The sequence below is a fragment of the Octopus sinensis genome, linkage group LG15 (genome assembly GCF_006345805.1).
Source record: "Octopus sinensis linkage group LG15, ASM634580v1, whole genome shotgun sequence".
NCBI classification, from domain to species: Eukaryota; Metazoa; Mollusca; class Cephalopoda; order Octopoda; family Octopodidae; genus Octopus; species Octopus sinensis.
This window is the reverse complement of record NC_043011.1, coordinates 42,543,467-42,567,902: the sequence shown is the minus strand read 5'-3', so window position 1 is coordinate 42,567,902 and position 24,436 is coordinate 42,543,467. Positions and strand designations below refer to the sequence as shown.

General features: G+C 39.3%; 2 protein-coding genes across 4 annotated transcripts in view; one reads left to right on the top strand and one right to left on the bottom strand.

The window, feature by feature from the left end:
* LOC115219993 (kinetochore protein Spc25-like) overlaps window positions 1-15,837 on the bottom strand; it is a 64,435-nt gene extending 48,598 nt beyond the window's left edge. The window contains exons 1-2 of the mRNA XM_029790295.2: window positions 15,536-15,837; window positions 8,803-8,957 (exon numbers count right to left, since the gene is read on the bottom strand). Coding sequence (XP_029646155.1) covers window positions 8,803-8,957; window positions 15,536-15,552 — 172 coding nt within the window. The 5' untranslated portion in view covers window positions 15,553-15,837. The remainder of the gene's footprint in view (window positions 1-8,802; window positions 8,958-15,535) is intronic.
* Window positions 15,838-17,275: 1,438 nt separating this feature from the next.
* The window catches only part of LOC115219752 (ral guanine nucleotide dissociation stimulator), a 143,989-nt gene continuing 136,828 nt past the window's right edge, over window positions 17,276-24,436 (top strand). For all 3 annotated transcript variants that reach the window (XM_029789994.2, XM_036509668.1, XM_029789993.2), the window contains exon 1: window positions 17,276-17,474. In XM_029789994.2, the coding sequence (XP_029645854.1) occupies window positions 17,430-17,474 (45 nt within the window). In that variant the 5' untranslated portion in view covers window positions 17,276-17,429. The remainder of the gene's footprint in view (window positions 17,475-24,436) is intronic.

Below are 24,436 nucleotides of genomic sequence, written 5' to 3'. Positions count from 1 at the left end.
GGCCGATGCACATCTCTTCTACAGGCGCAGGGAGACACACTTTCCCCATTTAAGGGTTAAAACATGAAGAAACACCCCGTGACAGTTTAACTCAAATGATACATAATATTGAAATGTAAGGGAGGTAATTATAAAACCTTTCGTTACTGATTATCTCCCTTATTGCATTAATCTATCATAGGTTCCTACAGCGGCGATAATTTTTTTGTTCTACAAAACATTCCAGCCGACGCACATGAGTCTCTTCTGCAGGCGCAGAGAGACACACTCGCCCCGTTTCTCTTCATCATTGTCGTTGACTAAGTGCTACGTATGTCAGTTGATACCATTTCTAGTAAGGGTTTTGAAATAAAACCTAGAAGTTCCAGACACCCAGCTGAACACTTAACAGACACTGACTTTGCTGACGACATCGCTCTTATCAGTGATTCTCTCTCCAATGCCCAGTCTCTTTTACAATCTCTCGAACAAGCTTCAAATTGTGTAGGTCTTTACCTCAATGAGGCCAAGACTGAATATGTAAGCAAGTGCCAGTCCAACAGTGATTTCATCATCCATACTCTCAACAATACGCTCTTAAATATGGTTTCTGATTACAAATATCTTGGGTCATACATATCATCATCTGAAAAAGATTTTCTAACTAGAAAGGGTATGGCCTGGTGAGCCTGTAATGATATGCATAAGATCTGGTCATCAAATCTAAGTAGAGATTTCAAACTTAAAATTTTCAAAGCCACAGTCTAACCAATTCTACTATATGGCTCAGAAACCTGGACGTTATCAAAGAAGCTTGAGAGGCGGTTCGATGGAACTTACACTCGCCTCCTTATGAGAGCTCAAAATCCTTCGTGGAAGCGTCATCCAACCAAAGTACAAATACATGGGAAATTACCACCTGTATCATCTCTTGTGAAAGGTAGGAGAGTCCAGTTTGCTGGACATTGTTGTAGAGCTGAAAATGAGGTAATTTCTACTCTTCTCTGGAAGCCATCAGCTCGTGATACCAGAGGGCAAACACTCTCCTACCCTGATGTAATCTCCAGGGATACAGGTATCCAGCAACAGGACATCCATAATGCTATGATGGACCGTGAAGTCTAGCATAACATAGTAAATTCCATTGTCTCGACTACGGTCGAACAATGATGATGACAGACACAGGTGAGACTATGGTTAAGAAGCTGGCTCCCAAACCATGTGATCTTCATTCAGTCCCACTGTGCGGCACCTTGGACAAGAGTCTCCAATTATAACACCGAGAACCAAAGCCTTGTGAGTGGATTTGGTAGGCAGAAACTGTGGAAGCCTGTCGTGTGTTTGTGTGCGCGTGCACACACACACACACAGATAGACAGAAAGATATGTGTGTGTTTGTACGATCTCCACCCCAGCGCTTGACAACTGTTGTTGGTTTGTTTAAGTCCCCTTAAGCTAACAGTTTGACAACAAACCAATAGAATTTAAAAAACAAAAACAGGGTTCATTTCTGCAACTGAAACACTTCAAAGCAGTGCCCCAGCATGGCCACAATCTAATGCCTTAGAAAAAATATGAGATAAAGGGTTATATTTTCAAAAGGTAATAATATCCAAGTCTACTGAAAAACGAACAGTCCGAGTACAGTCATGGAAACAATAACACCATTTGAATGAACCTTTTTATCTTTTAATTGTTTCAGTCATTAGACTGAGGCCATGCTGGGGTACTGCCTTGAAATATTTAAGCACCCCCCAGTGCTCCACTGGTACTTATTTTAGTGACTTCGAAAGGATGAAAGGCAAAGTCGACCTCGGCAGAATTTGAACTCAGACCGTAAAGACAGACAAAATGCAGCCAAGCATTTTGACCGGTGTACTCATGATTCTCCCCACTTGTCGCCATAACCCTTTAGCATACAAATCGGCCATATCCGGTCTAAATATTCTAATTTTATGTTAAAACTAGCTAGATCTGGCTTCTCACACCTTCCTACAATGTCATTCTGAAAGATGAACAATAACATCATTGAAATCTCACAGCCACAAGATAAGGCATGATTAATTCAAAATGATGTGAATAAATAAGCATTACAGTTGAGAGAGTAATCTGAAAGCTTAAGGGTTACAATATGAAGAAACATCCCGTTACAGTTTAACTCAAATGATATATAAAATAAAAATGTAAGGGAGGTAACATATGGATGTAAGGGAGCAACATATGGATGCGAGACCTGGACACTAAAGAAAGCTGACCAGAAGATAATTAATGCATTCGAGCTTTGGTGTTGGAGAAGACTTTTACGGATTCCATGGACAGCGAGGCTCACCAATGGAGAAGTTCTTAAGCCGATCAGGCCGAAAATGTCGCTAGAAGCTAGGATCACCAAGCATAGATTGGCATATTTCGGTCATATTATGCGGAGAAAATCCCTGGAGAAGGACATCATGCTCGGAATGGTCAGTGGCAAGAGAGGAAGAGGCCGACCAAGAACCCGCTGGCTTGAAACGATCAAGAGTGATACCGGAATGGACATAGCCAATCTGAAAGAAGCGGCCCAGGATAGAACTGACTGGAGGACACTGATCCAACGAGTAACCGAGAGTCGACTTCGACTGAGCGGCTAGATGGATGGAAGGGAGGTAATTATAAAACCTTACATTACCGATTATCTCCCTTATTGCATTAATCTATGAGGTTCCTGCCGCGATGATAATGTTTTTTTTTTTCTACGGCCGATGCACATGAAAGTCTTTTTTACAGGCGCAGGCGAGACTATGGTTAAGAAGCTTGCTCCCAAACCATGTGATCTTCATTCAGTCCCACTGTACGACACCTTGGACAAGTGTCTCCAATTATAACACCGAGAACCAAAGCCTTGTGGGTGGATTTGGTAGGCAGAAACTGGGAATAAGCCCGTGGTGTGTTTATGTGCAAACACACACACACACACACACAGAAATAAACAGAAAGATATGAGTGTGTGTGTGTGTGTGTTTGATCTCCACCCAAGCGCTTGACAACCGTTGATGGTTTGTTTAAGTCCCCTTAAGCTAACAGTTTGACAACATAAACCAATAGAATAAGTACCATACTTGAAAAAAAAGGAAAAAAACAGGGTTCATTTGTTCAACTGAAACACTTCAAAGCAGTGCCCCGGCATGGCCACAATCTAATACCTTAGAAAAAATATAAGATAAAGGGTTATATTTCTTATTACAAGGAACATTCTGAGTTCAAATTTCGCCAAGGTTGACTTTGCCTTTCATCATTCCAGGGTCGATAAACTAAGTACCAGTTAGTTGATAAGCTACATTATAAAGTTATGTTGTGTTATATATTTTGAGGTGCTTTCAATTGTGACACACCTTATTGCAGGTGGACAAAAGTGTCAATTTAAGGTAATGAAACAAAGTATTATCATTATATCACCTGTTGAAAGCACTTCAAAATACATAACTCAACATAACTTTGTATGTAGTTTATCAATATGAATGAAATGTTCACTGCGTATGTATATTACCTAGGCTCTTTCAGATGACTGAGTTTCACTTTCGTACAATGTGTATTATTCAAAATATGAACAAAAGCTTGACCTGCAATAAAGCGTGATACACAGTTTATACACACATACACAAATGTGGAAGCACTCCGTCGGTTACGACGACGAGGGTTCCGGTTGATCCGAATCAACGGAACAGCCTGCTCGTGAAATTAACGTGTAAGTGGCTGAGCACTCCACAGACACGTGTACCCTAAACGTAGTTCTCGGGGATTTTCAGCGTGACACAGAGAGTGACAAGGCTGGCCCTTTGAAATACAGGTACAACAGAAACAAGAAGTAAGAGTGAGAGAAAGTTGCGGTGAAAGAGTACAGCAGGGATCACCACCGTCCCCTGCCGGAGCCTCGTGGAGCTTTAGGTGTTTTCGCTCAATAAACACTCACAACGCCCGGTCTGGGAATCGAAACCGCGAGTCCGCTGCCCTAACCACTGGGCCATTGCGCCTCCACGCATACACAAATATATATATATATATATATATACAAATAAGAAAATGGAGGAATAGGTTCCTTTCAATCATCAACTTACAGATAATACCAATTCATATAATTTATTAACTAATTAAATAGGAACATCCAAATCCAACAGAATAAAACAATATACATCAATAAGTAAGATAATGAGGTAAAACATTTTACCTTCGCCCATCTAATACAATAAATGAACTAATTGCATTGCAATTGTAAGCATTTATGTATTAGCCTTCTGGGTACTTCACTGGCAGTATATTGGATAACTGATATCCCATAGTGGGTTACACTCATAACCCCTATCTCACTTTGTGTATATGTGTATATATATATATATATATATATACTCTTTTACTTGTTTCAGTCATTTGACTGCGGTCATGCTGGAGCACCGCCTTTAATCGAGCAACTCGACCCTGGAACTTATTCTTTTGTAAGCCCAGTACTTATTTTATCGGTCTCTTTTGCCGAACCGCTAAGTAACGGGGACATAAACACACCAGCATCGGTTGTCAAGCAATGCTAGGGGGGAAAAACACAGACACACAAACACACACATGCATATATATATATATATATATATATACATATATACGACGGGCTTCTTTCAGTTTCCGTCTACCAAATCCACTCACAAGGCTTTGGTCGGTCCGAGGCTATAGTAGAAGACACTTGCCCAAGGTGGCACGCAGTGGGACTGAACCCGGAACCATGTGGTTGGTAAGCAAGCTACTTACCACACAGCCACTCCTATATATATATATATTGTAGCTACTTTCTCATAGACAAGCAAAGCGACTGCTAGAAAGGATCAATCATTGAAATGAGTCATTGATGATGCAATGAGAGACCCCTTTTTTTTTCTTCATAACTCGCTTTCTCTGGCTGTCTCTCGTGTGTTTTTTTCTCTAGAGAGAAAAAGAGGTAGAGGTAGTGAGAGAGAGACACATATACAACCAGAGAGAGAGAGAGGAAATAGTGAGAGAGATATACATAAAGAGGGACATATAGACAGCAAGAAAGTAGAGGTCCAGCAGCAACTCCAAAGGAATAAACGTAATGTATAGACTTAGAAAAAGTTAGAAGTGGATTGAGTGAGAAGGGGGGAATATTTTTTCACTCTGTAAAAAACATTATGGTGAAATAGACAGTAAGTGGATTGCTAGAAATAGGAGCCAACTCACCCCCTACCCATTCCGTTTTTGGAAAATAAGTGCACAGTTATCTGTGGAATGGTCAAATTAACTTTAAAAACATGGAAAAGCTGTAATAGCAATTTTATTTAGTGATCTCATCCGTCAACATGCAAACAAATTTTGCTTTTTATAAGGATGAAGGACATCGGCGTTAGGAAGGTCATCCAGCCGTAGAAACATTGCCAGATCAGACTGGGCCTGGTGCAGCCTTCTGGCTCTCCAGACCCCAGTTGAACCGTCCAACCCATGCTAGCATGGAAAGCGGACGCTAAATGATAATGATGATGAAGGATAGCTTAGTTATTAGCTTAATGCCATGAAACTAGAGCTAAGCACTGGCTTTTAGAAGGCATTTATTTATACAGCCTAACATATGCACACACACAAACATGACTCCCAAACACCATGAAGGGCTTGTGAAGTGAATAACAAGCGGTTCTTTCACTCAGTCTGCTAGAAATACCAGCAAATCCTCCTTCAAACCACCTAATTTCCATACTGGCATGGGTTGGATGTTTTGAGAGCAGCCAATGAGCCAGAGAACTGCATTAAGTTCCAATGTCTGCTTTGGTATGGTTTCTATAGTTTGATGCCCTTCCTGATGCCAACCACTTTACAGAATGTACTGGGTGCTTTACATGGCACTAGCACTGGTGAGGTTACTAGGTATTTTGCAAGGAAAGATCCCTTAAATGAGTGAGAAGAATTGAGGGTGGTAGGTTTGTGCCAGGTGAGGAAAGGTTGAAGAAGGTAGAGGGGCAGGAATTACTCAATATTAAAAAAAAAAAACTAAACCTATATATATATATTAGCCCTGGGTATAACTTTAAACTGCATCTGGCAGTGTGGCAACCTCCTATCTACTATTGTTCTCGGTTCTATTCTGACCCAGAGTAATAGGACCGGTCAGTGTATGCATCTATGGGTTAAATAGCATGTAATCTCTTAAGCCAGGGAATGCTGAAATCATGGGATGCAGCATGGTGGATGAGAACTATTTCAGCAGATGGTCTTGTCATAGGCATGTATCACCAGATGCTGAATGAATGAACAGACAGCAAGTTGTCAATAGCCTGGTTCAGCCAGCTCAGATAGTAAACTACTACTATCATCTGTAACCATGGCATGCACAGATGAGATATTCCGGCTAGTGTGAGACCATGTGAGTAAAACACAAGACAGACATTTCATGCATCGTCATTTAGTCGGGACATCTGGCATGGAAGAGTTACATCAGTCCAGGTAAATCGCCCGACTGGATTAATTGTGATATCTATGAGGAGGTACCCAAAAGTAACCAGAAACGTTCTCTGTGGGACGAATCCATTGTAGATTAGGATTCTGCTGTTAGAGGTCACTTGATGCGACCCTCAAGCATAAGTTGGTTGACTGGAGGCAGCAAGTAGGATCAAACAGCCACATAATGCGTCTTTGTTTTGCAGTGCTTCTCCACTGTTTGTCAATTTTTGCAATGGCTGAAATGAAGGAACAGCATGCTTCTGTGAAATTCTGTTTTCTGCTGGGGGAAAACAGCAGCCAAAACAGTTATCATGCTTCAAAACAGCTGACAAGGACACTGCCATGAGCAAAACACAAGTTTATGAGTGGTTTCCACACTTTAGGAATGGTCACTTGTCACTTGAAGAACAAACCTCATTCAGAACGAATGCCAACCAACTGAACAAATGAAAACATCCTGAAAATTCATGAACTGATTTTGGAGGGAGGATTGCCACTGAACAATTGATGAACTTGTTGATATGACTGGTGTGTGTCCTGGAGCATCTGCCAACAAATTATGAGCAAGGAATTGTGAATGACAAAGAACTGCAGCAAAATTTGTGCCTCACTTGTTAATGGAAGATCAAAAGCAGTCACAACTGAAAGAACAGTTGGAAGTTGATCCAGATCTTTTCCGAAAGTCATCACTGGTGCTATGAAATTTGCAGATGTTGAAGAAGTGAAGCAAAAAAATGACGGAGGCGTTAAAAGGCATTACTTCACAAGAGTTCCAGCACTGCTTCAAATAGTGGCAAACACACATGGGCCGATGCATTACTTCAAATGGAGAATACTTTGAAGGTGATAAAAATGTGGCTGTGTGGTAAGTAGCTTGCTAACCAACCACATGGTTCCGGGTTCAGTCCCACTGCGTGGCATCTTGGGCAAGTGTCTTCTACTATAGCCTCGGGCCGACCAAAGCCTTGTGAGTGGATTTGGTAGACGGAAACTGAAAGAAGCCCGTCGTATATATATATATATATATGTGTGTTTGTGTGTCTGTGTTTGTCCCCCTAGCATTGCTTGACAACCGATGCTGGTGTGTTTATGTCCCCGATACTTAGCGGTTCAGCAAAAGAGACTGATAGAATAAGTACTAGGCTTACAAAAGAATAAGTCCCGGGGTCGATTTGCTCGATTAAAGGCGGTGCTCCAGCATGGCTGCAGTCAAATGACTGAAACAAGTAAAAGAGTAAGAGTATGCAAAATTCCTGTCTCTTTTAGGTACACCCTCATATAAGGCCTGAAGAGAAAGAAACACGTATGTTACAGCTGGAATATCTTTAATATTAGCTCTGCTCAATGATGGTTGGATTAGGGTTAAACAAATATATCAACAATAGTAAAAAAATGTCTTCCTGCAGAACAGAAAATAATTACAGTGAACATGAAATCCCAAAAAAAAAAATAAAAAATAAAAAAAAAGAAATTTGTTTTCTGCAATAAAAATTTACATTTGAAAAGCTTTTGGTAAACTCATTCAACATGGAGTTATAAAAACAAAAGATTAATTAAATAAAATAAATACACACGAGTATGAAATGCTTATGTGCAGCTATTTCAGCACTGCATATTTGGCGTCAATGACTGAACACTAACTTATTTGACATAAAACATACTCTCTCTTTTACTCTTTTACTTGTTTCAGTCATTTGACTGCGGCCATGCTGGAGCACCACCTTTAATCGAGCAACTCGACCCCGGGACTTATTCTTTTTGTAAGCCCAGTACTTATTCTATCGGTCTCTTTTTGCCGAACCGCTAAGTAACGGGAACATAACCACACCAGCATCGGTTGTCAAGCAATGCTAGGGGGACAAACACAGACACACTAACACACACACGCGTATATATATATATATACATATATACGACGGGCTTCTTTCAGTTTCCGTCTACCAAATCCACTCACAAGGCTTTGGTCGGCCCGAGGCTATAGCAGAAGACACTTGCCCAAGGTGCCACGCAGTGGGACTGAACCCAGAACCATGTGGTTGGTTAGCAAGCTACTTACCACACAGCCACTCCTGCGCCTAACATCTTAATGTTTCTTTCATTTTTTCCTACCCTCCTTCTCTTTATATATGGGACCATGTGTCTCTTTATGCATATGAGAAGAGGAAAACTGCATTCAATTAATAAATTGCAATGTCTCTTTTCCTCTCATTCTTCCTCGCGTATATGTATGTTTGCCCCCAGGGCCAAAATCTACCATTGCCAAAACAGGTTGAGTGTCGTCCAGTCAACCATGCCAAATCAACTGCATCTAAAACAACTGCACCAAATCATTTCATTTCACATACACAGATTTACCTTTGCCACTGCCTATTCTGGAGTTGTGATTACTTTGGGTAACAAGAACCCTTTTAGTCCAGTTTTCATTGATTTGTGCCATAAAATTCTCCTCAAACTGCATCAACTTCGTTTCAAAAGTTTCATATTCTTGCTGGAAATCAAAGATTTCATATCTGAAATAGAAGCAGAGAAACTCTTCAAAAAAATCGGTTCTTTATGTCTCTTGTCATTGTTGAATATTGGTTTCAAATTTTGGCACAAGGACAGCAATTCCAGGGGATGGGGGTCAGTCAAATACATTGATCCCAGTGCTCAACTAGTAATTATCTTATCGATCCTAGCAGAATTTGAACTCAGAATGTAAAGATAGATGAAATACCACTAATCATTTTGTTCGGCATGCTAGTGATTCTATCAACTCACCACCTTAATCATACCCTTAGCACTAACATCAGATGTGCTCAGCTAACCTTTTTGTTACCCTATTTCTTTTGAAACATTGCTTTTGCTTCAATTAATTTTCAAACTAATGAAGAATTTAGTGAAATAATGTTTCCATTGTTATGTTGGTGTATAGAACAAAAATTAACAGGCAATTTTGATGAGAGGTCTTTCAATTACTTTAACCCTTGACCATTTAATCCAGCCATATCTGGCCTAAATGTGCTGTTTTATGTTGAAACTGACCAGATCCAACCTCTCATACCTATTTCTTTATTACCCACAGGGGGCTAAAGACAGAGGGGACAAACAAGGACAGACATAGGTATTAAGTCGATTACATCGACCCCAGTGCATAACTGGTACTTAATTTATCGACCCCGAAAGGATGAAAGGTAAAGTCGACCTCGGCGGAATTTGAACTCAGAACGTAACGACAGACGAAATATGGCTACACATCTCGCCCGGCGTGCTAACGTTTCTGCCAACCTCTCATACCTACTACCCTACATTGACATTCTGAAAATATTCAAAACAGACAACTGAAATATTGAAGGTACAAAATAATGTGATTAATTCAAAACAATGTGGAATATATAAAGCAATACATTTGACAAAGAAATCTGAATGCTAAAGGGTTAAGACAGGAAATTTCTATCATAAAACCAGGGCGTCAAGTGTATGAGACTTTTGGTTCTATGATCCAAACTTAATGTTTTAACCCTTTAGTGATCAGATTATTCAATCAAACATAATGCCTATTGATTCCCATTGATTTGAATTAATCATGTATTATCTCATATCTTCAAGATGTTGATGGTGTGATTACTTAATGTAGAATAACATTGTAGGGTAGGTGTGAGAGCCTGGATCTGGTCAGTTTGAACATAAAACAGATTAGCTATTTTGGCCGGATATGGCCGGTTTAAATGATCTAAATTTAAACCTACCATCACTGGTGTAGTATTCAGGGTACGTAGAGTGTAGCGTAGTGCAACAGTTAGAGTATGCTGTGTGTGGGTATATTGTGTAGTGATGTGCCACTCTGGGTATGTTGTGTACGGACTGTATAGAAATGTGATCGTCAGAGTATGTTGAATGTGGACACACTGATGGCAGTGTGATCTTCTGTTGTTTAGACTCAGATCAATAAGGATCGAGTAGTGGTTTCCAGTTCAATTTATTGCCCGTGTAGAACTAACTTACCAACTACTAACAGTGTGGACAACATCCATCATCCATAATTTGCATCACTACAGCATTCGTTCTATGTATTTATGCATGCCTTTCCTCCCTTGGACACAAAGACCTGTTGAGGCAAGCGAAGTCGATATAGAACCTCATCCGACGACAGGCACCCATGCCAACCCCCTTTGCTTGCGAAGACACGTTGGGGCAAGTGAAATCGAAATCGAATTGAACCAGCCAGGACCCCTGGACTGGTGGTACGTAAAAAGCACTATCCGACTCGTGGCCGATGCCAGCGCCACCTTGACTAGCTTCCGTGCCGGTGGCACATAAAATGCACCAATCCGACCGTGGCCGTTGCCAGCCTCGCCTGGCACCTGTGCAGGTGGCACGTAAAAAGCACCCACTACACTCATGGAGTGGTTGGCGTTAGGAAGGGCATCCAGCTGTAGAAACATTGCCAGATAAGACTGGAGCCTGGGGCAGCCTTCTGGCTTCCCAGATCCCCGGTCGAACCGTCCAACCCATGCTAGCATGGAGAACGGATGTTAAACGATGATGATGATGATGATATATATATATATAGTTAATCCAAACAAGAAAACAAAAAGACAACAACGCAAGGATGTGGAACAAATAAAGTATTATTGGACGCTCAGGAAAGAAGGGAAGAAGGAGGGTTTCAAATGAAAAGGTGTTACACTTAATTAAACCTCACAACCGCATAAAATCTCCAAATTTCCTAGCAGAAAACAGAATCGAACTGCCATTTGCTTCCTCAGAAATACTTGAAGTGAAATGTTTTGATTTTGTCGAGTTATATTGAAAGAATGCCCAATATATATCTCTACATATATAAAACTGAGAATGTCTGTCTGTCTGTGTGTTTCCATAAAACTTGAGAACTACACGACCAATTTCATTCAAATTTTACACATGCCTTACTTAAGGTCTGGGCAGTGTCATTGGCAAAAAAAATCTTAACTTTTTCCCTAGGACGACCCCACAGCAATATCATATCTTCTCCACTATTTCAGTATTACGTGTTAAAAGTGAAACAAAAACACCTCGCTTTTGTAATGCAGACACTTTCACTTTAATACTGAAACTATTAAAGTGAAAGTATTATATAACAGGGATGAACCATTAACAATGGTCATCCATTTTGCTAGAAGATCCTCTATGGTCTTATATGCTACACCACTGGTTTTCAATTCATATTAATCAAATTAATATTCAATTTTTCACCCTTATGTGTGTGTGTGTATTAGCAATTCGTATAACATTGCATCAATGACTTGAACAAGTGGTTTCACATAAATGGGGATAAATTTAAAAGGTTTGTTGGTTCCTCATTAGGGAAACGTTGTTGTGTTGCATTTGTCAAATAATTGTAAACCGTAACCCTCCCCCTTTCGGAGAAGGGGCTTTGGTTATTGTTTAAAAATTGAATTGTGTCCCTGTTTGGGGAAATTGACAATATTTTCACCGTCTTTACGGAAGCATTTTTGTTAAAATGCCTTCGATAGAAGAAAGTCCAAAAATGAATTTCGCTGCAGCCGTACACTTCTATACAAGAGGGAGGACAAGATCCAATTGATCGAAATTGCAAGAGATGGGCCTACAATTCCAGTCTGTTATATATTTTGAGTATTGTTATCACTAGCGATATCAAGATATAACTTTGTATTTTGTATTTTATGTGCAGATGTATATATATATAGATGTACATGTAATATGTACACATATATACATGCATAATATATCTACCCATACACACACATACATAGGAGCAGATGTGGCTGTGTGATAACAAACTACGTTCCAAACACATGGTCCTGGGTTCAGTCCCACTGTGTGGTGACTTGGCATGTGTCTTCTGCTGTAGCCTCAGACCAACAAAAGCCTTCTCTGGATTTTGTACATATATACAGGCATACATATATATATATACTTGCATACGTACATATTCGGCATAAACACTCTACCACTACAACTAATAACTGTTGGGAACACTTTCAAATCTGCCTTACATTCGAACCGGAATCTCAACACCCGAGTTTTCCATCTGAAGTTAATCTCTCTCATGGAGCTCATACAAAAAGGCAAGTCTTTGGGCCCATACAATGTGACATGTACACAATCGAGTGGCAAAAAAGGGGCCTTCCACATGCTCATATCCTGCTTTGGCTCTCAGCGAAGATCAATTCCAATGACATCAACAAGATAATCTCTGCAGAGCTTCCTGATCCAGCTTTAGACAAAGAACTATACGAAATAGTTAAAGCAAACATGGTACATGGTCCATGTGGGTGTGGATTCAACATAAACACACCATGCTTGAAGGACAGCATATGTTCAAAAAGATTTCCAAGGAGGTTCCTACAAGAAACTCAGACAGGTGCTGATGGGTATCCATCATACAGAGGCAGAAAACCAGAAGACGGAGGTTTCACAGCAACTATCGGACAGCACAATATTGATAATAGATGGATTGTTCCATACTGCCCACTCCTGTCAAAGACTTTCAATGCCCACATCAATGTTGAGTTTTGCAACTCCGTTAAATCCATCAAGTACATTTGCAAATATGTAAACAAGGGTTCTGACGCTGCAATGTTTGGACTTCAACAAGAATACTGCCAGGATGAGGTGACGCATTATCAGGTGGGACGGTACATAAGTAGCAACGAGGTTTTCTGGCGCATGTTTGGCTTTCCAATTCACCAACAACACCCCGCCATTCAACAGCTTGCAGTGCACCTGGAAAATGGTCAAAGAGTGTACTTCACCGATGCTAATGCTTCTCTGTTGGCAGAGGAACCAAGGGATAGCACACTCACTGCATTCTTCAAGCTTTGTCAAGTGAATCGATTCGCTCAAACCTTGCTGTATCCACAGATTCCATCGTACTACACTTGGAATGGAAAAAAATGGGCCCCACGGAAAGCAGGTCAAAATGTTCATGGATACCCTGGCATTAAGTTTCACACTTGCCTTGGGCGAGTATACACAGTGCATCCCACTCAACAAGAGTGCTTCTACCTTCGTCTACTACTGCATGAAGTCAGAGGGCCAACGTCTTTCCAGGCCCTAAAAACCGTTCATGGACATGTCTGTACAACATACAGAGAAGCCTGCTATCGACAAGGTCTGTTAGAAGATGGTGCACAATGGGATGCAACTTTAGGAGAGGCTGCTTTACCACAATCACCTAAAAGTCTCAGGGCACTATTTGCAGTATTACTACAGGCATGCGAACTGTGTGATCCGGCCACTCTATGGCTCAAATATAGAGACAACCTGGCTGAAGACTTTCAGCGCCAAGCTCAACTGCTCTATCCTGACATGGATGGTATCAGCAATGAAATCTATAACAAAACACTCATTGACATTGAAGACAGAATTGCTAAACTAGGTGGAAATGAATTGTCAACGTATGGCCTACCACAAGCATTCAGGGCAGGGTCAAATAGCCTTCCCACTGATGTCATTCGTGAAACAACCTACGACACTCAAGCGCTTTCAAAATACATTGTTGAAAATGAGCCTAAATTACTTCCGGACCAGCTGCAGGCCTACAGAACTATTCTTAACAGTGTACACCAATGCGAGGGACGAATCTTCTTCCTCGATGCTCCTGGAGGGACAGGAAAAACATTTATTACAAAGCTTCTCCTTGCAGAAGTTGGGCAGCATCAGGACATTGCTGTAGCTGTAGCCTCCTCTGGCATTGCAGCTACTTTGTTACCCGCTGGCAGGACAGCACACTCAACTTTTAAACTCCCTCTCAATTTAGCAGCATCCGAAATGCCATCATGCAACATCAACAAAAGCTCAGATCAGGGACAAGTACTTAAAATGTGTCATCTAATTGTCTGGGATGAGTGCACTATGGCTCACAAGGGAGCTTTGGAAGCATTAGATAGAGCCCTGAAAGACATCCGAGACTGTCAGGCTCCAATGGGAGGTGTAACGCTTCTGTTGTCAGGTGATTTCAGGCAAACTCTGTCATTCCGAAAGGCACTAGAGCAGATGAAGTCCAAGCATGCCTAAAGTCCTCTACCCTGTGGCATCATGTTACAATCCTCAGTCTCACCACTAACATGAGAGCTCAGCTATACGGCGACAAAATGTCCACAAAGTTTGCACAGGACATTTTGATACTTGGTGATGGCAAGATGCCTCTCGATGCTGCAGGACAAATGAAGTGTGGTCATTTCCCTCTGTTGTTAATTCTGTAGATGACCTCAAAAACAAAGTCTTTCCCAACTTCACACAAAACTACCAAAATCACAATTGGCTGTGTGAAAGAGCAATATTAGCTCCAAAAAACGTCGCTGTTAACAAAATTAATCAACAGCTAATGCATTCTCTTCCCGGCACTATACACACTTACAAGTCTGTTGATACAATTCCAGATATAAACGAAGTTGTGAACTACAGGTTTATAGCTTTATGTTTATAGTGTGTATGTGCGTGCATATACACACACATACATATATACATACATACATGCGTGTATGCATACATACACACATACATACGTACATATATATGACGAACTAACTGTTACTTTCTCAGATGCAGCACGGATTTTTGTCAGTGAACAGGTCGCGGATTTTAGCGACGAAAATATTTTGACAAATTAAACTTAAATGTTGAAGTGAATCGAACGGCTTTTGTGTGTTTCTTAAATGGCTTACAAACACCTTCCACGCTGCAATTGTATATATATATATATAATATATACGGAAAGCGAGTGTTTATGTATGAGTATGTATGACTTCTGTTGAGTCAAAACTTATTGAAAAGGTTGCAAGACGCAACGAAAATTTTAGGAAAATATAAATAAGAAAAAAATGGAAATTATATAATAAGGCACAAAAAGAAAATGACTCTTCCCAGACACAACAGAATATGCTTCAACACACGAACTCATATAAAGAACCTTGCAAACCAAATCCAAAAACGAAATATGTATGTGTTCTGTATGCAGAGCGATCTCTCTCGTGATAGGAAACTGAGGGGCGTCCAATAAACCAAATAAACATTGAATAGTAAAATAAGGATCAGAAATAAAGTAAAATAAGAATCATCTTGATATTTAAACAATACTTACTCAATCATAGTTTCCATTTCGCTTAACTCGACAATGAAACTGACCCAATGTTGTTTTGGTGGAGTTTAATTTGCTCCGACGGCATTTAACTTAACCGCTTTCAGGATATTAGCCAATCAGATTAGGACTAATGACTAAAATCAAATTGACCAATCATAGATGGTTTTACGGGCATCTGACGAGTTACCGTTCGTAGTAGCGTATGTAAAAGTATGTTTGTGTATCTGCTTGCATGTGTTTATGTGTGTGTGTGTGTGTATGTGCTTGCATGTGTTTATGTGTGTGTGTATGTACTTGCATGTGTATATGTGTGTGTGTTTGTGCTTGCATGTGTATGTGTTTGTTTCTGTATGTGTGAATTGTACAGGTTTTATAGTAAAGTTTATGTTGGTGAGACTGTGTATGCGTGTTGCTCCAGCAAATTTGTTTTTTTTTTCATTATTTTTTTTTTATAAATGACATTTTGCTACGACGTATTTTCGAAAGTGTAGATGACAGTTATATCATTGAATATTTTAAGATTTTATTTAGCCTACTACAATGCACGTTAAAAAAATTTCAGGAATAAAATTTTTGATTTGTATTGTGGTACGCTAAAGGTAAAATTCGGAAACTTTGTTATTCCTAGGAATTTTTGACAAATCTACAGATGTACGTGGTTTGACCATCACCACCCCCGACTTTGTTTTTTTCTTAACTTTCTGTTTGTTAATGAAATTTTTCACACGCTTAGTTCCCGACCACATGGTTCTGGGTTCAGTCACACTGTGTGACACCTTGGGTAACTATTTTCTACTTTAGCCTCGAGCCGAACAAAACCTTGTGAATGGATTTGGTAGACGAAACTGAAAGAAGCCCGAAAAATATCCATCTATACCTGTGCATCTGTTTGTCATCCACCACGGATCTTTTCACTTTGACCGGCAGATTTTTAAAAATAATTTCTTTGTAACTAAACACTTTTAAACTTCGTATACTGGTAGAATGTGTTACATAAAAAATATTTTTCTCTTGGCTTTCTTGAGAAAATTATGTAGTTTTTAAGCTATTTCTCGTTTAATTTCTTGCATTTCGACAATTTCAACCAATCAATGACGTCTATTGAGGTGAATACAATTTCTGCCGTAGTCTGTCAATGTATATGTGCATATGTCTATGTGAATGTGCATGCATGTGTGCGTGTATCCGTGTGCTTTTGCGCGCATTAATGTGCATGTGTGTGTGCATATGAGTGTATGTATGTGTGAAACGATATAACTATTTATTAGTGAGGGGAGGAGTAAAGAGGATGAGAGGAGAGAGAAAAAACGAAAAAGTGTGAGATTATGAGAGAGAAAGAGAGAAAAAAAAGAGGGAAACAAAAATTGTGATTGTACCACGGAGGAAGTGTGAAGAAGAGAGTAAGACAAGGAGATAAAGAGAGAGGGAGGTGAGACAGAGAGTGAGGGAGAGAGAATACGAGAAGAGAGAGTGAGGGGAGAGAGAAGGTGAGGAGAGAGAGAGAGAGATTGTACCGGGGATTGACAGCGGGTGAGAAAGTGAGATAGAGAAAGAAAGAGAGAGAAGGTGAGTAAGAGAGATAGAGAAAGAAAGAGAGAGAGGTGAGTAAGAGAGATAGAGAAAGAAAGAGAGAGAAGGTGAGTAAGAGAGATAGAGGAAGAAAGAGAGAGAAGGTGAGTAAGAGAGATAGAGAAAGAAAGAGAGAGAAGGTGAGTAAGAGATATAAGGTGAGGGGGAGAGAGAGAAAGAACGAGATTATAGGGGGACGGAGAGAGGGTGTGTGTGAAAGAAAAAAGCGAGAAGAAGGGAGAGTTCGTTTACGAGTAAAACATGATGCGAAGCAACTGTGAAGTGCGCTACGGTGGAGTAGGTGGCCGAATATGAGAAACGTACCATGAACGATGAACAAGTTATGGACTCTGGACATCACGAAAATCAGGTAGGACTGTTATATAAATAAATATATACACGGATGGTATCTTTATGCACACACACACACCTATCTATTATACTTTATCTATGTAGTGCGTGTGTGTCTAAGGAGAACCTGTAACTAAATGTAGTTGTTCCTTGTTGACTTACTAATGCCTACCCTAATAATTTACTGCTGCATTGTTTATTTATCCTTAAGAGTTTATACCATCAGAACATAGACTCTTAAAGTGTGTGTGTATATATATATATAATACATTCACCTTTATACACTCGCTTCGCACATTTACACACGCATATATGTATGTGTTTGTGTATATATATATATATATATATATATATATTATATATATATATACACGGATAGCATGATTGTGATAAATTGTAAATATTACACGGCAAAACTGAAAGCTGGATATGTGTTTATCAAAAATTCGCATGTAAATATATTTACAACTTACTTGCCCACCCTCTCACTCCCTGTCATACACACACACACACACACGCATCATATATACAGGTAGTCTGCTACATTTTGGTATTGGTGCTTCCGTCAGTATTGGGCTTACTTTAACAAACTGTTGCTACAATCAGTCTTCTGGTTCCCACCGCTCACCATTTCCTCAATATTTTTCCGTCTACACACTGTTTATTCTCTGAGACTACACGAATGATGATTCTCCATCTCTTCGTTACTATAATCACACACACACACGCGCAAACGTATACCTGTGTGTCTGTTTATATATATATATATTATTGTTATTATTCCTTGATTAATTTCGATCATTCAACTGCGATCATGCTGGGCCAATGTATCCAAGAGTTTTTTGACATAGCAATCTTTCTCTATACCCACTCTCTTATATAGAGGCAATACAATATACATACACACACACACACACGCACGCACAAAGAGGAAAGACGTGTGTGTGTGTTCATGTGTGTATATATATACATGAAGTTTATATGTAATAATTTGTGGTTTGGCCCCAGGTCAACGCTGATATCGAATATACTTATTGATCAAGAACACTCCAAAAATGATCCTCTCGTCGTTTAGGGCCCTGTAGAACTAAACACTAGAAGGTATTATAGTTTCAATGAGATATTTGGTTGCTATTTCTAACAGTCTGAACGACCATGAAAGATGTTCCGCTCCTTAACTCGCCCTATCCATATGTAATAAATTAATTAGCCTTGTGTAATTATGTCACATAGTTAGGCTACAGGGTTTTGTTTTTCCACAGCCTAGAATGAGGGACTGAACTAACTGATTTCGCCATTCTTATGATTCTTTAGAATTCGTTTAATGTGTGCGTGCGTGTGTATTCACATTATACAACATATACTTTTTGTTTGTGTATATATAGAATGCCATTCTTCATTTTGACTCTATTCTATTGCTTTGAACGTCACAGTATAGCAGCCCCTTCACGAAATATCCTAGGTTTCATTGCTCTCCATAACACGCTTAGAAGGGTTTATAATAAAAAATTCATTTATACTATGTATTTCTATTTAAAGTATATGAAAGCTAAGGCGTATACACTCCTTAAAGGTCGTGGTGGTCACGCATGGAATGCCTTTCATCATAGTTGCTTGCTCGATCAAGGTTTGACTCGGGGCTAAACATCAACACAGCGAGAGATGTGTAAACTTACAATAATAAACGGTCCCTTGCAGCACTCAGACTCCGCTCTCCTTTCTCCCTCTCTCTCTCATTATGTTATCACTCTCTCTATCTCTTCCTCTTCTCTCTTTCACTATCTATCTTTTTCTATTCCTCTCTGTATATCATCATCTCTCTATCTATCTATCTATATATATATATATATATATATATATATATATATATATATATAATATCACCATCTCTCTTTTTCTCTCTACGCTGCCATCTCTCCCTTTATGTCACTCTCAATATGTCACCACCTCTTCTACCTTTTTATCGCCCCCTCCCTTTCTATGTTTCTCTTTCTCCAATTCTCAGACATGTTTATTTGCAGAGTTCTCTGAGGAACAGTAAACACTGTTTTATTACCAAGCCATTTCATAACTCCGCCTGGCTTTCCATCTATCCATTTATTCACATATCTATATAAAAGAGAATCTATCTATCTATCTCTCTGTCTATCTATCTCTCTGGCTATCTATCTATCTATCTGTCTATCTATCTATCTCTCTGTCTACCTATCTATCTATCTCTCTGTCTGTCTACCTATCTATCTATCTCTGTGTCTGTCTACCTATCTATCTATCTCTGTGTCTGTCTACCTATCTATCTATCTCTCTGTCTGTCTACCTATCTATCTATCTCTCTGTCTGTCTACCTATCTATCTATCTCTCTGTCTGTCTACCTATCTATCTATCTCTCTGTCTGTCTACCTATCTATCTATCTCTCTGTCTGTCTACCTATCTATCTACCTATCTACCTATCTATCTATCTATCTACCTATCTATCTACCTACCTATCTATCTACCTACCTATCTATCTATCTACCTATCTATCTATCTATCTACCTATCTATCTGTCTAATCACGTTTCTTCTTTGGCCAAACTTCTAAATTACAGTCAAATTTTCCTAAATATTTAACCCGGCGTGTAACTTCCAGCTTAAATAATGTTTTTTTTTTCTTTTTTCTTTATTTGTTGTGCTACTTTCAATATTGAATACTGTTTTTTCTGTTTTCTGTATTGAAGTCTTTGCCATGAAGTGTCTACATGTATAATACACACAGAGAAAAAATATGTGTATATATGTCTGTGTGTGTGTGTGTGTGTATAATATCTATATATGTGTATGTGTACACACATACGCACAAGTGTAAATGTAAGGTATATAATCTCCAATTATCTGACCATGAATCTATCCGATTAAATGTCTGCACGTCCAAGTGTGTATGTATGTGTGTGTATGCATGCGTGCGCGAGGTACTTGTCTTTATAAATGACAATATATTCTTGTCGGTAGGTGTTAGTATTATTATGCTCGTGTCCACGCGTTCTCTATGAAAGCCTCTTCGAAGCAGCTGGCACTTTCACTTGGCTATTATTATAACCACCGCTCTCAATAGTTATTCCACTGTTTCGAGGAATATACTGGACAGAATTACAGAGTTGTAAGCACAGCAACACATCTTTACCTTATGTTGTTTAAACATGACCTGGGCCAGTAGTGGTCAAATCTTATCTTATATCTAAGTCATAAAACCCTTGATCCTTTCTATAATTATAATCCCTCTTTTCCCGCTTGTTCCTTCTCTCTCTCTTTCTTTTTCTCTTTCGTATTTGCTGTTGTGACGATACAAAGAATTTATAGATTTGTGTTCATGTATATTGTGTATGTTTATGCGCATATATGCATGTGTAATATATATATATATATATATATATATATATAGCGAGAGAGAGAAATGTGCTTAACTTTGAGTGGCTGTATAAACAATGTGTAGATGAGTTTCATGGCTGGAGGAGAAATGAACTCGAAATAACTGAAAAGGAAACTCTATGAATACAGCATTACACTAGAATATACCTGTAGTGTGTATGTGAGAGACAGAGACAGGCTGTTGGATGTAGGTTGACGGTGGTGGCATGGATGGACTGGGGGGTGTTGGTTTCGTGGCTGGAGGGAAAACGTGTGTGATGAGTGAATTCTAGAAAATGTAGGTTGGTAGGCATCGTGATGTAGGCGGAGAGAGATACTGAGACATTCAGACAGACAGGTAGGTAGGTAGATAATGGACCAGACAGTTAGAATAATTACGGGGAGTGCTCGTTGACCATCCTTTAACACCCACTTTTCTCAAATTGATTTTTGTACAACATGACTGTTTACTTTTTCAGACGGAAGAATCACAGGTTGTTCCCCTGAAGAATCTCCCGTTTTCCTTTGATAGACTTTGCCAGGGGGGGGGGACTGTTCTTGAGGTAGAATAAATAATCTAAGGGTAACGATCCCACAACAGTCCTCCACCATCGCCCTCGCCACCACCACCACCATCATCATCATCATTCCTTCTAATCAGGATAACCTCTACGTTGTTGCTCGCTTTGTAAGAAATAGCAGTCAAGTTCCCCCATCCTCAAATCATACTCTATCGTCTTAAATAGGAAAGATATATGGGAATGTAGTTCTTGACATAAAAACGAGACGATCACGGTTGGAACGCCTTTGATCAGGGCTATTCAAGGGGCTAAACACCACCACTGTCACTACTGTAGCTCATACTACGTACAGACTAAATTTTACATCATCATCTATATAATTATGGTAGTTTCTGTTAATTTTGGTACGCACTATATTTTATTATTATTTTCTTTCATGATCTTTGTGGCCAATATAGAAAGAATTATAAACTTTTACAATAAATGCGCTGTGTATATAAATGTCATGTATGTATGTGTGTATGTATGTATGTATAAAGATATTTCCGTAAAATTTTTCTCATTTCTGGAATTTCCTTGGTTTAATCCACGCCTCTCGTTTTATACTTATAGATGTGTGTGAGAGAGAGAGAGAACGAGAATTTAATCCTAAGCTATTTTTTCCTGTAAATAGCCAGTTCCAATAATGAGCGACGTAATTTCCCCGTGTTAGCCATCTCGTTTCCATTATCACTCCAAGACCTTTTTGCTCTACTATTAACCAAACGTCGTTAGAGAAAGGTCCCTGGTGCCTTATTTAAGGACTGGGACATTATCACTATAGGGCCTTCTCCGACCTTTGTATCTCTCTTTTATTTGTATGTGTGTAGTGTGAGTTGCTGGTGTTGTTGTTTTTGCTCCAAGTCCGTCCTGATTAAACAAACCTATGGTTTAAGATGTTCCAGTCATAAACAGCCTGTCTTTTTAAAGAATAGTGTGTCAAGGATTTCACGACCAATTGCGTCAACCTTTAAGATTAAGACCATAAGGTATGGTTTGAGGAAGATTTGATCGCTGTTTCTACCACCCCTATTGTTAGTGTTGTTTAACCCCAGGTCAGCTCTACTCGAGCTAACCTATGACGTTCCGGCCTCGACCATCCTAGATTCTTTTCTTTTTTTTTTGCATGTGTATCAAGGATTACAGCGTCCACTGTGTTCTTCATTTGAAATGGTTTTAGCGTTATCCGAGGGAGATTTTGGCTGCTGTTTCTAGAAGATGAGACATCAGAATAGAGACGTCTTCGTTGGCTTTTTTTAGTGAGGGTTGTTGTTACTGTTGGGAAATATAATAAATAATAAGTTATTTATCGGGGACAACATTTGATATTATTTAGCGTGAGGGAGAGGAAGTATTGGCGTCGAGATCTGCGAGGAGAGACGTGTGGCTGTAGATGATGTTTGGTTAGAGAAGGAAACCAAGGATTAGTTTGGCATCAACTGAAAGTCAGTTTTCGTGTGGGCCTCATTCACACTACAACAAGCACCATCCAAGATCTGTTCTGCGTTTTCTCTTCCTAGTTTCTATCACTGCTCTAAATTCCTCTCTTCCTCTCAAGTAATCAACACCATGGTGACCCCCAAGCTCGCCCAAATACACTCGTCTTTCTCTTTGTCATTCCTATTGACAAATTTATAATCAACTTAAATGACATTCAATATGTTATTGGCTTTTTTATTTTATTATTGATCCCACAGTGATGAAATGTGAAGTGGTTCCCAGTATGATTTGAACACTAAACTGAAAATTTTATCGGTCCTATCATTTATCAATCTGCATATTACCTCAATACATCAGACTAATATAGGCACAATGAGATACCTTTATCTACAGGCTGAAACAGCTGTTAGATCCATTTTATGTGTATTATTTTTATGGTATTATCTTACTTATTGATGTATATTGTTTTATTCTGTTGGATTTGGATGTTCCTATTTAAGTAGTTAATAAATAATATGAATTGGTAATATCTGTAAGTCGATGATTGTAAAGTTTGAAATTAGTGAGAAAAACAAATGAAAGAATTTGATAATTTTTTACTATTGTTTAAACATTAATGGACAGAATATATCAATGTTGAAAGGCATTCCATTCATGGCCATCCTGTCTTTTTAGTAGGTATATAGGACTACATTATCTCATGCTTTGCTTCCTTATTGAAGACGGTTGGAGGGAAATTTGACTACTATTTCTTACTGGTTGAGTGACCACATAGAAGCTTTTATGATTCAGTATATAAAAATTGACTGCTGGGTGAGAAGAGGAAAAATTTTCAGAGGAAGAACTTCCAAGCGTTTTGACCTGTTAGATCCTGACACTCTAAGGGAGTTGGGCCCACCTGGGTCATAACTCCTAGGTGTCCTGTTACTGGTTTTGAAATGTTGCCTTTGGTGGAGGATTGAACCCATGCAGTACTTTCTTACTTCAGATAGCTTGGAAGAAATTTAGCTGTTATTTCTTACTGGTCAAGCAACCATGCTGAAGCTTACTTTATGATTTGGTTAATTGTTTAAGAGGTGAAGACTACAAAGGGAGTGGCTCTTGATCAACAAGCATAAAAGAATGGACACAGATGATGATGATGTTGGCTGATAAGAGGGAAGGAGAAGGTTGCATCTCTTGTGCACCTATAACCTTATCTAGGCATATACATGTGATTGATTCATTGATTGATTGGCATGGAGATACTCTTCGAGTTTTTGTTTTGATCCAAAGTTATCCATTTCCTCTCCTGTATCCAGGAAACCCATTCCATTCTTTGATTTTATTGATGCCATCTAGTCTCAGTTTGATCATTGTGTCATGTAAACATTCTCAGTCCATTTCACTACAGCTAGTCGGCCTTCACTTTCTTTGTTTATACATTCTCTCAACAACAGGGACGAGCGTATTTACACACATACACACAGGAGTGGCTGTGTGGTAAGTAGCTTGCTTACCAATTACATGGTTCTGGGTTCAGTCCTACTGCGTAGCACCTTGGGCAAGTGTCTTCTACTATAGCCACGGGCCGACCAAGGCCTTGTGAGTGGATTT